Below are 13,208 nucleotides of genomic sequence, written 5' to 3' on the forward strand. Positions count from 1 at the left end.
GTCAAACAGAAAGGCCACGAAATTATTTTCCCGTGGCTACCTGCCCATTGCGGTATCAGTGGAAATGATCAAGCAGACAAAGCTGCCCGACAGTCACATCAGGAACAACACAGCGTTCCCATTCCTCTTTCCAGGACAGACGCTGCAAGGCAGCTTCGTCACCTGGCACGCAAGCTCTATTTAAAAGAGTGGAACACCCCAAATATAAGGCGCACCAGGTTGTATGACCTGAACCCTTCGCTACAACTCCGACCTCCACCCGGGGTTCACCGATGTGAGGCCTCGTTTCTATACCAGCTGTGATTGGGAATGGCTTTCGCGAAAGCGTACACTACTTTGATTGGAATGACCGACAGTGCGTCATGTTTTCTTACTTTTCCTTTCGGGACATGGTGCAGCGTGCACATAACGCAAGAAACCGATCTGAAACGTGAACTTGTTATCCACAAAGTATGAGTGGCACGTTGTGTTCTGGGATTCTGGTGCATATTAAAGTGGAACAGCGCAGAAACCGGACTGCACGGCGGCGACTTCTCTTCCTCTAGCTTCGTTTCCGGGCTGTTCCTAACAAAGGCACACGGGCACTTACTTCGTAGGTTGTATCGCTTCGCAGGAATGGGTGTCGGCTACTCCAAATATCGTGCGAATTGTTAGCGAAGGCAGTTAGCTAATGATAAACGCTTCTTACGAGCGATAAGTATTGTGAGTTCGCATCGTAGTGTACACTAACTTGGGCCACTTCTTTCTTCAGTATGCAATTTGACTTTTACACTTCACTTTCGCAAGTATACACAAAAGAGTATTAAACTTTGCAACCACTGCGTTAAAAGATGGAGTGCCGTAAAAAGCCGACGAGCACATAGGTCACGTGGTTGGTTCTTTCTCGGGCGCTAGCGCAGCTCTGTAACCGCTGCCATAGCTGCGGTTACAGTCGTGCTCCATTAATACCCGTGTCACACGGGCACATTTGGAAGGCCTTCCAGTCGACGGCCTTCGAAACGCCAGAACTCTATCGACTCAAAGGAGTTGTCGCGCTGCTACACGGCACTTTTGAAACTTTTGAAAGGCCGTTGAGTGGTTCCGGCGTTTCTCGCCAAATTGTGTGGCGCTGCATATCTTTATTTTCGTTTTCATGTCACAAAAAGTTAAACAGCACTAAAACCACTTAAAAGCACTATAATTTCTTTTATGTTTGTTTATACATTAAAACAATTGTTTATACATTGTCTTACATGTATGTTTAGTTTCTAAGTTGTCGAGTAGCGAAACTGCGGCAACGTTTGCGTCGCTGCACGTCGCTGTTGTCGAGAGTGTGTGTAGTTCGCGCATATCAAGTGGCAAAAATAATTTATTGAATAATTGACAACACTCATATATAGTATTTTTAGAGCATTTTGGTTTGATTTGTTCTTTCTAACTGTGAGTTGGAGCACACTGTGAACGAGAGGGCATGTTCGCGCTGTTTCCGTTTCCGTTGCTCAAAGGCCATCGAGATTTCGATAGAGTTGTAAGGTGCTCCGTTGACTCGATAGACTATTGACTCGGCGGCCGTCGAAACCGCCCGTGTAGCAGCTCGAACTTGACCTTTGAGTCAACTGACTATCGGTTGGAAGGCCTTCCAAACGCCCGTGTGACACGGGTATAAGACACCGTGACAGTGCAATCGCTCAGTTATGAAGCAAAGGCACTGTGACGGAGAGAACAGGCCCGTGACGGCCGCGCAGCCAGTAACAGGGTGCGACTGTCGGTGGCTGCGCCGGCAGCGCGGCGAACACCTACTGCAGTAGCTGCAACGCCGAAAGAAGGCGACGGCGGCCCTCCCCAAGACAACAACCAGCGGAGACTACACGCCGCACAGCGACCCAGCATGTATGCGCGAAAGTGGTGCGCGCCTGAGGACGGCGTCCACGTGACGAGGAAACCCCCGCGGATTCCCCTTGAAGCTGCCTAGCGACCTCCAGCCGCCGTCGTGGTCGCTGTCTCGACCAACGTGGAGGTTGGGGGAACCGCCAAGTCCAGGAAATCACAGAAACAAAAGAGCGGAGAAAAGTGCGAAGAAAGCGCGCTGTCCCCCTCGAAATGCAGAAGGAAGGGAAAAACCTCCTCGGTAGAAACCGGCCTTCGCACGCCGCCGCAGTGCGCCGCACGGCGGTCGTCTCTCGCTGTTTTCTCAGATAGTGGAGTAACCGCCGCTGCCCAATACTGGTGCGCGCTAGTGATCCGAGAGCGCGGGCTTCGTCCACCAATCGCTGCGGCAGGAAGAGAGAGCGCGAAGTTTTCCACACGAGCCGTCAATCCATCTCACGAAGCCAGCGTTGCTAACGCGGTCACCGAATGTTACGTTGACTCGCAGCAGTGCGAATTGGAGTGAAAGCCAGCCAGCCACCAGGACCCCTGAGCAGGCATGTCTTGACTGGATGCGTGGGCGCCGATGTGCATTCATGTGTGCCTGGTCGGGCGCGCTCCTGCCCTTCCTTTCTCGGTGCGTATCTGGTGGTGCGAAAGATCTTCAGCGCCTCCCCGCAGACGGACCCAAGTGAACTGTCATCGCAGCAGTAAATCACGCTCAACACACAACTGGGGCGCGTCGGGTTCCTGGATACGTGAGTGCACCCGGGGCAGCACTACCTTGCCTCTCCGTCCTTCACCCGTACTTTGCGAATACGAGGAAAATAATTGCAAAACCCCGCTTCCAGACAGGGGCTGAGACATGGTGCGATGTGGCCTGTGCTGGGGCGGGCCGACGGCCGTCCTGGTCCCAGTGGCGTTGACAGTGGCGCTCTTGTCTCGCTTCGCGCGGGCCATCGATATTCGGCCCGTGCTGGAGGAAGACACTTCGTCGCTCCTGGAAAACCGTACCTTCGCCCAGCGGTTTCTGGTGCCTTCCAGCGACGGCGCAAACGCTGGGGCCAACATCTCCCACGACGAGGCCAGTGTGCTGGAGCTGTGGCAGACCTACGACAAAGGTCTGCGTGGACAAGTGGACAACTTGCTCAGGCAAGCGTTGCCGTACCTCCTTGAGATTGGCGACGTGGGCATCGACATCCGCTGCGCCCAGTCGCTGCTCAAGATCGTTTTCGGGCTGCGCAAGCTCGAGAAGTGGGCCTTCAAACGTAAGCCTCCATAAAAAAATGTGTCATTCTTGCACACCCGCCATCCGTCCTATACCCATCGCTATTGCACATTTCTGACAGACTTGCAAGCGTGTCTTGGTAAATATTGCGGGGAAGCTTCGGTCGGAAATTGCGAGCAGAAAGTTCATCTCACGGACGCTGTGTACGGCGAGCGCTGGCTTTACATTGGCTTAAGAAGGAGTAAGCACTGCGTTAATTACTTTCATACCGATACTGCCTACCGCTGACTGCGCAAGCGCATGGTTCACCGAGCATGCTCAGCTGGAGGAAGGCGGTATTGGTTACAGTAATGGTAAAATGTTCACTCTATATTAAAATTATCTAAAAAAGAGAGAATCAGAGAGACATGCCCAATTTATTGTAAGCCCTCAGGTAAGTCTTAGGATGTTACAGTTGGTCGTTATCACGAAGAAATAAATTGAGTTGATATGAAATATCACTTTGCAGATGTAAAAATATATATATTTCGCGATATGCAGTTGTCATGGCACGAATCCCGCGCGCCTTTATTCGGAAATCGGCAATGCGAGCGAGGAGCTCGATATCGTGGCGGACACTTCGATCGCCCATTTGCAAAATGGCCGTTTGTCGACCGCCTTTGACTGTTGTTGCGCGTAACATCGCGTTACTGCGTGAATTGTTCTCGTTTTTTTTCCTCTCTTCTTTCTGCTTTTATTCCCCTTACCCCTTTCCCCAGCACAAGGTAGTCAGCCGGTATTTACACTGGCTAACCTCCCTGTCTTTCCTTCGCTTTTCTCTCTCTCTCTCTCTCTCCAGTGTTCGCGAAAGGTCGTTTTCAATTCTTTCCAATACGCTAGAAGTCTGTATATATATATCTCTCCTTCCGTTTTTATTATTATTATTATTATTATTATTATTATTGTTATTACTAATAATGTCTGTTTCCTTCTGTGAAAAACCTAGTAAGTGTCTGGTATAGAACATGCTGGTTGTTGGCAACTTCCTTCGGATCGTCACTCGAAATCCGTTTTCCTCACGTAACTCTAGATGTAATCTTGCACTAGTAGTAAATATATCGCCATAATTTATCTCTCCGCTTGCCTCAGGCGAACTAAAGGAACTAAGAAGACACGTGGTGCTCTAATATTCTCGCTAACAATTGCGGGCTTGAACGGGAGGCTATTTGCCTGTTAATTTCAGGTGCTGCGACGCAGCACATGTATCGGAACTCAGGAAATTCTGGCAGAACATATGCTCACGGGCCCGTGCATCTGTCTCCAAGTCCAGTCGAAGGCAGGCGTACACGAAAACTTTGTTGTGCAGCATTCGACGTTCAACAGGGAAATGTGAAAAAAGCATGAAACGACATGAAGTCTAATCTGATGAAAAGATCATGAGAACAAGGTAGTAAAACAAAAACCTCGATGATGTATAAAACGTCTTAGATGACTACACGGGGGTGCATAGTTGTAGGATGAATCCATTGCGAACTAGCAGGTTGTTTCGCATTTATTTCGCATTACTTGCGCATTTACAACGCGTGCAACCCTCGCCACGGTTAACTATATTCAACACCTGCAAACTCGAAAAGGGCTTCACTCTTACGCCAATACACTGTGTGTTGGAGCGGTCAGCATGTATCATAATCCGCCGTCTGTTTCAATCCGGGTACGTAGCATGAAGCTGGTTTCAAAAATCGTGGGCTTCGTTTTGCATGAACGGCAGTATACAGTTTCTCGTGAAGATGCTCTTTAGGCGTTTGGCATCGGTGATGTTGGAAGGGAACTCCAAAGAGAGAGAGAGAGAGAGAAGTCATAAGAGAATGGCAGGGAGTTTAACCATGCTGAACCTGGTAGGCTACCTTGCACTGGGGAATGGGGAAAGGGGATTGGAATAGAAGGTAGAGAGAAGTTCTCACTTTGCACTGTTACACACACAGAAGTGTTCATCGTTGAGTCAGTCACAGGTGGTCGTACTGGCTTTTGCGCTTCAAGATGCTCCGCAGCCTTTGTGGCCTTGCACACAGCAGACGCACGAGGCACGGGCCCAAGATCTGCTCTGTGTAAGGCCTGTCGTCTAAGTGCCCCAAAGCTGTCCGAAGGACACTCCTCTCGTCTTCGAATGTGGGGCAATCACACAGGAGATGTTTGGTGGTTTCCTCTACATTACATGGGCTGCAATTGGCACTGTCCGCTATTACATTTAAGAATGAGTAGGCGTTTGCAAAAGAAACTCCTACTCGCAGCTCTCACAGTAACGCTTCTTCCCGTCGCTCATAAACTAGGTAAAAGTTGTAATCTCATATGCGTGTCCATGGCATATAGGCGCCGGTTGGTTAACTTCGGTGTATCCCATTTTCTTAGAGTATGGGCAAGACCACTGAAGTGCCGTGCTGCATCCATTCTCGACAATGGCATCGAGGTGCTTTCATGTTCACCACGTGCCTCACGAGCGGCTTTGTCGGCACTTTCATTGCCAGTAATGTTGCAGTGCCCAGGTAGCCACTGATATACAATTTCATGGCCTCTGTCTGCTGCTTGATGATAGCGTAATCGTATCTATGCTACCAATTGTTCATGTGGGATGTGGCGCAGAGCTATTGAGTGGTTGCAGTAAACACACACGCACACACACACACACACACACACACACACACACACACACACACACACACACACACACACACACACACACACACACACACACACACACACACACACACACGCGCGCGCGCGCGCACACGCACACACAAACAAACATCTCTGATTCCTCGTCTTTGGATCCTGCCCTTCGTTTTGCATCAAATAAACTAAACAAAGCCCAAGAGAAGTCGTATTTGCTCCTGCGCATCTTCCCTTGCAGCGATCTTGAAAGCCTCTGATTACTTAATGGTGTAAATAAAGCGCCAGAATGCAGAACATTTTTACGTTGGAATAGTTGTTTCGCTATTCGGTCAGAATCATGTTTGCATGATGGCATAGTGTGATTTGCAGCGTCATGAGGTGTTCCCTTGAACATTCATGTGCAGCTTTCTAGAAGGGAATTCCAGCATATGCTGACTGCGCAAAATGCAGATTGTTCAATTCTATATCATCTACCTCTGAAGATATGAGCTAGCAACCGTATGCACCAAAGCACAGGAAACGAAATGAAGCGTGAAATTTCCACTGAAACCAACCAGTTTTACGTTTCAAGCCTCGATGCATATTAGATCGTTGCCGCTGCCGTACGGTCTTGTAAGTTTAACTGTAAACTGTTCAAAGAAATGAAATGAGAATGAGACATTCGCTGACTCGGCCAAGCTTACCCGAGGCGTATGAAAATCCTGCATATAGGTGTTTGTATAGGTGTTTGTTTGTGTTGTACAATGGGCGTTCTTCTGTGCAGATGCCATTGGAAACACACGATATTGTGTAGCGTGCTGTGTTAAGCAAGTCGAGCGCGTGGTGGCTAGGCGCCTCGGTATTATTTTACGTGCGATATACCGGGTGTTTAAGCGAGCACTTTCAAAATTTTTGAAAGGTTGCCTGTAGCAGATAGCATCATTCTACTTCATGAGGGGGTCTACTCGAAGCGGCTGACACTACTTGCACACGAAATTGAATTGCATAATCGTCTAATTAAAAGAAATTCAGTAATTATGTTTTTTAAAATAATTACTTTGTGGCCCATATTGCAATTTGCAAATTCAAGCCGTGAAGTTCGCAAGGCGGATCCACTTGGAACGAATTCTCAAGATGACACCAGTTTCGAGGTATTAATTCCCGGAATTTGAGGAGAAATGCGTTGGCGTTGCAGTTACATTCTTAAGAAAACCTCGTCATGTGCATTCAAGCACAAAAGTAACTGAAACGCCAACGCACTTCTGCGCAAAGTTCGGGAATATATATATCGAAACTGGTGTCATCCTGAGAATTCATTCCAAATGGATCCGCCTTGTGAACTCCATGGCTAGAAATTATGAATTGTAATATGGGCCATAAGGTCATCAGTTAAAAATCTAATTAGCGAGTTTTTTTTTAATTAGTCCATCTTGCATTTCAATTTTTTGTGCAAGTAATGTCTGCCGCTTCGAGTAGACCACCTCACGAAATAGAATAATGCTATCTGTCACAGGCAACGCTTAAGAATGTTTTTTAACGTTCGCTGAAACACCCTGTATATGGCTGTATACAGCACCAAAGCTCCATAACGCATGGCTATGACGTGCCAAACAAAAAAAAAATCCATACGGCATATGCTTTTGCATGGTTTAAACAATGATTTCGCGTTATTAGTTGCATATCAGTGTCGCATAGTTTTTGGACGCTCAAGAAAATTTACCTTGGCGGCTTTGCACTTGAACTGAACCTGCGAAATGCGGTTGGCAATTGTCTAGCTCGCGTAATATGCTTATTAGTCCCTCTACCAGTGCACAGTACCTGCCCTCATTGCCGAACAACTATCAGATACAGTATTTTAGCATATACCGTTGCCATCGTTCTACAGTCACCATTACCTAAACCGGCTTCCCTAGTCGTGCTCCAACAGAGATTAACTCTCAGTGCACTACGGGATTATCTCGTGCATATTGACTCGATAAATTATCTGTGGACAGTATGGTATATGTGCATTTTTAATTTTCTCTTATATTCCCAAGACCTACTCATCCTTGTGTCGTTGCTGTGCTCTTGTAGCCTTCTTACTTTTTTACGCGATCCATGGACTTCATTTGTTAGTGTTTCAATTTAATTTATATTTAGCTATGAGGTTTTACGCACCAAAACCACGATTTGACTACGAAGCACACCGTTGTAAGGGACTCCGGAATAATTTGGATTACCAGGGGTTCTTTAATGTGCACCTAAATCCAAGTACACGGGTGTTTTTACAGTTCGCGCCCATCAAAATGCGGCCGCCGTGGCCGGGATTCGATCCCGCGACCTCGCGTTTAGCAGCCCAGCACCGTAGCCACTAAGCAACCACGGCGGGTTTCGTTATTTTTCTGGTATAGACTTGCCATGAAAGTGTTATTTTTTTTATTTCACTATTTTCGTTTTTTTTTCATGGTTTGCTTAGTTAACATTTGGATATTTGGCCCTTTCTGCAGCTAAACTTTCCACATATTGCAGCTAATAAATAAAGAAGATACCATCTGCCGTCGACTGTACATGAGCAGGACGTACCACGCATGCTCAGTCAGCTGCAGGCGGTATCCATTAAAAAAAATCTAAAATTAAAGTATAGGTTGTTACCCCCCTAAACTGCGCAGTGGGTTACAAGAAACGACGTTGTGGAGGGCTACCCGGACTAATTTCGACATCCTGGGGTTCTTAACGTGTAGCTAAACCTAACCACACGAAAGTTTTGGGGGTTTCGGCTTTCGGCTGCATTGAAGTGCTGCCACCGAGGCCGGGGATTGAGCCTTACCAGCTCGTGATTCGTAGCGCAGCGTTGTAGCTACCAAGCCACCACGGCGAGCGCGGTTATTAATTAAGGTAGAACGGCAACGTTATTCTAACGTACTGCCGTAGTAAAGGTCAACTGTTGGCCTCCGTTGGTTCGTACGCGCTCAGATCGGAGCAAAGCGAGCGCGAAACGAAAATTAAGCTGGGCGCCGAATGGGGCACGTTCCACGGGAAGTACAAGTTTTAATTTAGTTGTCGTTTATCTAACGTATGCATCAAACAGCAAGTAGACTGGCAAAAGTTTTTCACTAATGCGGCAACCAGCTGGAGGGGTTTTCCAGAGTATTTCTGGCGTATAGCCTCACAACGTCTACTTATCATCGCGCCATGTGTCGCCCCAAACATCCCCTGTAGTGAAAATAACGCCAGGGAGAAGGTTAGTCGTACGCACTAACTAGGCTTGACAATCAGTGCTATCCAGGCGTATATCAGAAAGAGAAGCAAAGCACTAATGACATTCAGTGTACACGTTCCTTCAGGCTATTACTCTACGTTTTTTATTATTATTTTCTTTAAATGTTAGTGTGCGTGTGCGTTTCGTAGACTATATGGCGAGAAGCCGTGAGTCGCTATGGGGCCTCTCAGTGGCACAACGCGCATAGCGCATCACGGTGTCTGACCCCTTCTCGCCGTGTAGAGCGTTGAATGGTCCTTAACTTCGGCTTGCCTGTGCCTATATGCTCTCGTGGAATGCTATGGCACTTGCTTATTATGTATACCCAACCTTACCAGCCACTGTGGAGCGAGGCCCCTTTTATGAAACAAGCTGATATCGCTGTTTCTAAACGGAAAGAGTGAGTGAATAAAATCAGATCCGAGCAGTATAGTTACTTAAAGTCGCCTTCATTGAAGAATTTGCACCTGAAACACAACTAAAAGGCCATGTGCGGTTTGTGTAGAGTGCAGACACTTGTACTGTGTAAGTGAAATATACTACAGCAAACCCATACGTGTGACGTTTTTTAGTTTTGAAAAAGGGTTGGTTTGTGAATTTTGTTCTTTTTCATTAAATAAGCTCTCTTAATCTGTCGTTTCCTTTTTGTTTTTAATTTCCTTTTGCAATAACTGGCGTCAGCCTTCTGGTCTCAATGTACATAATAATAATAATAATAATAATAATAATAATAATAATAATAATAATAATAATAATAATAATTGATTGGTGTAAAGAAAACCATTACGTCATTTTTAGTCAACACTAATTCTGATCTCGAGATTGTTTGGGTGGCCTGCACGATGTCATCTTCTAGAATGCTAATAGGTAATTGTTACCGTGCACCAGATTCTAACAATTCTTTCATTAATGCTCTCCGCGACACAATCAACAAAGCCATTGAACTCTTCCCGGCTGATTTAATTTATCTTCTTGGGGATTTCAATTATCCACTAATCGATTGGACGAATTTATCATCTCCTTGTCATATATCGTCTGAATTCATCAACTTGTCGTTAGACTTTAATCTATTTCAAGCTGTCACGAAACCCACACGTGGTGCCAATGTTCTAGACCTCATTCTTAGTACAGCACCTGAAACAATAGGTCACATAGAATATTTGGATGGTTTCAGCGACCACCATTTGCTCCAAATAACGATAAACACAACGCCACCGGTTACGGGCAAAACGACAAAACAAATTCGTGATTACAATAAAGGCAATTATAACACAATAATCTCAGAATTTGAAACTTTCTTCGAAAACACAATGTGGCCATCATTTTACGATAGATCCGTTGAAGAAAACTGGCTCATGTTTAAAAAAACACTGTGCGCATTAGTAGACAAGTATGTTCCACTCGTTAATATAACTAACGATAAGTTGCACCCTTGGTTTACTAAAAAGCTTCATCGCATGAGGAACAAGAAGAAACGCTTGTATAATATCGCTAATCGAGATCGCACATCAGCAGCGTGGCAGAATTACAAAACGTACCTGAAATCGTACTGCTCAGCTTTAGGCGAAGCTAAAGATAAATATTTTTCTAATGATCTTCCTGAGCTGCTTAAGAACAATCCTGCCAAGTTTTGGAAAATAATAAAGCCTAAGAACGAATCAGATGAATTGTCATTACATAACAGCAGCAATATTTCTATTCCAGCCAGTGAATGTTCGGAGGTCTTTAATTCATTCTTCAGCTCTGTATTTACACAAGAGAACACTTCAAATATACCTTTTGTTTCAGAATTAGGCTACCAATACATGGAACCTATTGAAGTCACTTTGGAGGGCCTCTCTTCTCTCATAAATAACCTTAAAATGTCTTCTTCATGTGGCATAGATGGTATAAACTCAAAGATTTTAAAGAATACCGTAGAAATATCTAGCAAAATTCTTTTTTACATATTCAGACAATCACTTGCGACAGGCCACCTTCCCGCAGATTGGAAGATGGCGAAAGTTATACCTGTATTTAAAAATGGCAACAGGAACTCCTGTGAGAATTATCGTCCCATTTCATTGACATGCATTCCCTGCAAGTTGCTTGAACACATTATCGCTTCGCATATTTACAGGCATCTTGAGACTAACAACTTCCTTTTTCATAATAAGCATGGCTTTAGGAAGGGCCTCTCGTGCGATACACAATTATTTGAATTTACAACAGACCTACACACTAACTTAAATTATAACTTACAAATTGATTGCTTGTTCCTTGATTTTTCGAAGGCATTCGACCGTGTAGCACATTGTCGCCTAATATCAAAACTCTCCGCACTTAAATTAGACTGTCTGACCTTGTCATGGCTCCGAAATTTCCTGTCTAATCGTCAGCAGTTTACTATTGCAAATAACTACTCTTCCTCCGTAACAGACGTTTCTTCTGGTGTACCACAGGGTAGCGTCCTCGGTCCCTTGCTTTTTCTAATATTTATTAACGACTTACCTCAAAATTTGTCCTCCACCATCAGAATATTCGCCGATGACTGCATAATTTATCGCCCAATCAAAAACTCAGATGATCATCTCATTCTTCAGCAAGACCTTCAACAAATCAATAACTGGTGCAATAAATGGCTAATGACATTAAATACCACAAAATGCAAAGTAATGTCTTTTACCCGGAAGTCGGCAACCTCACAGTATCCCTACCATATTAACAATTACACTGTTACAACAGCTACACAATATAAGTATCTAGGGGTTCTATTCACATCAAATCTTTCTTGGACAGACCATATCACGTCAATTTCAGCTAATGCCTCCCAATCGTTGGGGTACTTGCGACGCAACTTAAGAAATGTTCCTTCAAATGTTCGCAAGCTAGCCTACCTAACTCTCGTTCGTCCCAAGCTCGAGTATGCATCTCCCATTTGGTCCCCTCACCAGAAATACCTAATTGAAACGCTAGAACGGATCCAGAATAGAGCAAGCCGCTTCATCATGAACGATTACAGCTACCAGTCTAGTGTTACACAAATAAAACTTAAACTTTCATTACAATCCTTGAGCACTCGCCGAGACATTGCCCTTTTAACACTGTTCCACAAATTCCTTCATTCCACTCGAACACCCGCATGCTTGAAACGACCCTACTCCACGTCACATAGGCTTCATAATCATTTCAGCTATACCCGCCTTTACGGGTCTACAAAGGCATTCCATTGCTCTGCTCTTCCTCGTGCTATTAGAATATGGAATTCGCTCCCTGACAGCATTGCAAGCCAATCTAACTACGATTCATTCCGTGATGCCTTGACTGAATACATGACTAACGAAAAGTGAAGTTGTACGTTTGTCGCACAATGCTTTCTATACTTGCACTATATTTACAGCTTATTTTCGCATTATTGCTGTTATGTCGCTATGTTTACCGTTTCGTTGGAATGTCGCGTCCGTAACTTTTATGTCACTGTTTTTCATCATTACTGTTGTTATTAATTACACGACTTCACTGAAAAATCTGTGTGATTTATTCCTTGTTATTATATTATGTTTTTTATGTTTCTTCTTTTCCCTAGTGAATCGTGATCTAAATAATTCTTTTTTCATCTCAGTTGTACTTTGGTTGTAGGTTGTAAACAGACACGGTTTATAGATGCCTTGTATTCAATGTATTTTCTATGTACTGCCCCCCTTACTCAATGCCTCACTTTGAGGCCTGTAAGGTATTTTTAAATAAATAAATAAATAAATAAATAAATAAATAAATAAATAATAATAATAATAATAATAATTTATTATCAAATCTGCGAGCTTAAGTACAGAAATCGGGTTCGCCTAAGCCATCACAGTGGCTTGTCACACGAAACCCGGCAGTCAGTAACAAGACTCAGTCAGAAACTGACTTTTCTTTCTTTTGCGAGAAATAAAAATAATAAGACATTGAAAACTAAGGTAGCGAGTGATAAAGTACAAGAAAAAAAGAGAATCACGAAAAAACAACAAATAAAACAAAAAAGCGAAGAAACGACCAGAGCGAAGACATGCTTTAACAATGACAGGAAAAATAAAAATATCACGCCTATAATCAGTCCGTGTACAATGCCCTTAAATTTTTGCGAATGTCGCGTACAGACTTACAGGAAGAAATTTCAGAAGGAAGTGCATTGAATATATCTGGAACATGAAAGGCTCGAGTATATACATCTGCCAAATCTGGTACGTGTGTGAGGAACTGAAAAAGCAGGTGCACGCCGCAAAGGACGGCAAGGCACAGTGGGGATCT

The 13,208-nt window shown here is 44.6% G+C and overlaps 1 protein-coding gene across 4 annotated transcripts in view; it reads left to right on the plus strand.

Moving 5' to 3' along the window:
* Window positions 1–2,168: 2,168 nt before the first annotated feature.
* Window positions 2,169–13,208, plus strand: part of LOC139051238 (nose resistant to fluoxetine protein 6-like) — a 267,535-nt gene continuing 256,495 nt past the window's right edge. For 2 of the 4 annotated variants that reach the window (XM_070528224.1, XM_070528223.1), the window contains exon 1: window positions 2,170–3,113. In XM_070528224.1, the coding sequence (XP_070384325.1) occupies window positions 2,711–3,113 (403 nt within the window). In that variant the 5' untranslated portion in view covers window positions 2,170–2,710. Of the gene's footprint in view, window positions 3,114–13,208 lie in introns of all 4 variants that reach the window. The other 2 variants (XM_070528222.1, XM_070528221.1) reach the window with 2 other exon arrangements.

This window comes from Dermacentor albipictus, unplaced genomic scaffold (genome assembly GCF_038994185.2).
Source record: "Dermacentor albipictus isolate Rhodes 1998 colony unplaced genomic scaffold, USDA_Dalb.pri_finalv2 scaffold_11, whole genome shotgun sequence".
Lineage (NCBI taxonomy): Eukaryota > Metazoa > Arthropoda > Arachnida > Ixodida > Ixodidae > Dermacentor > Dermacentor albipictus.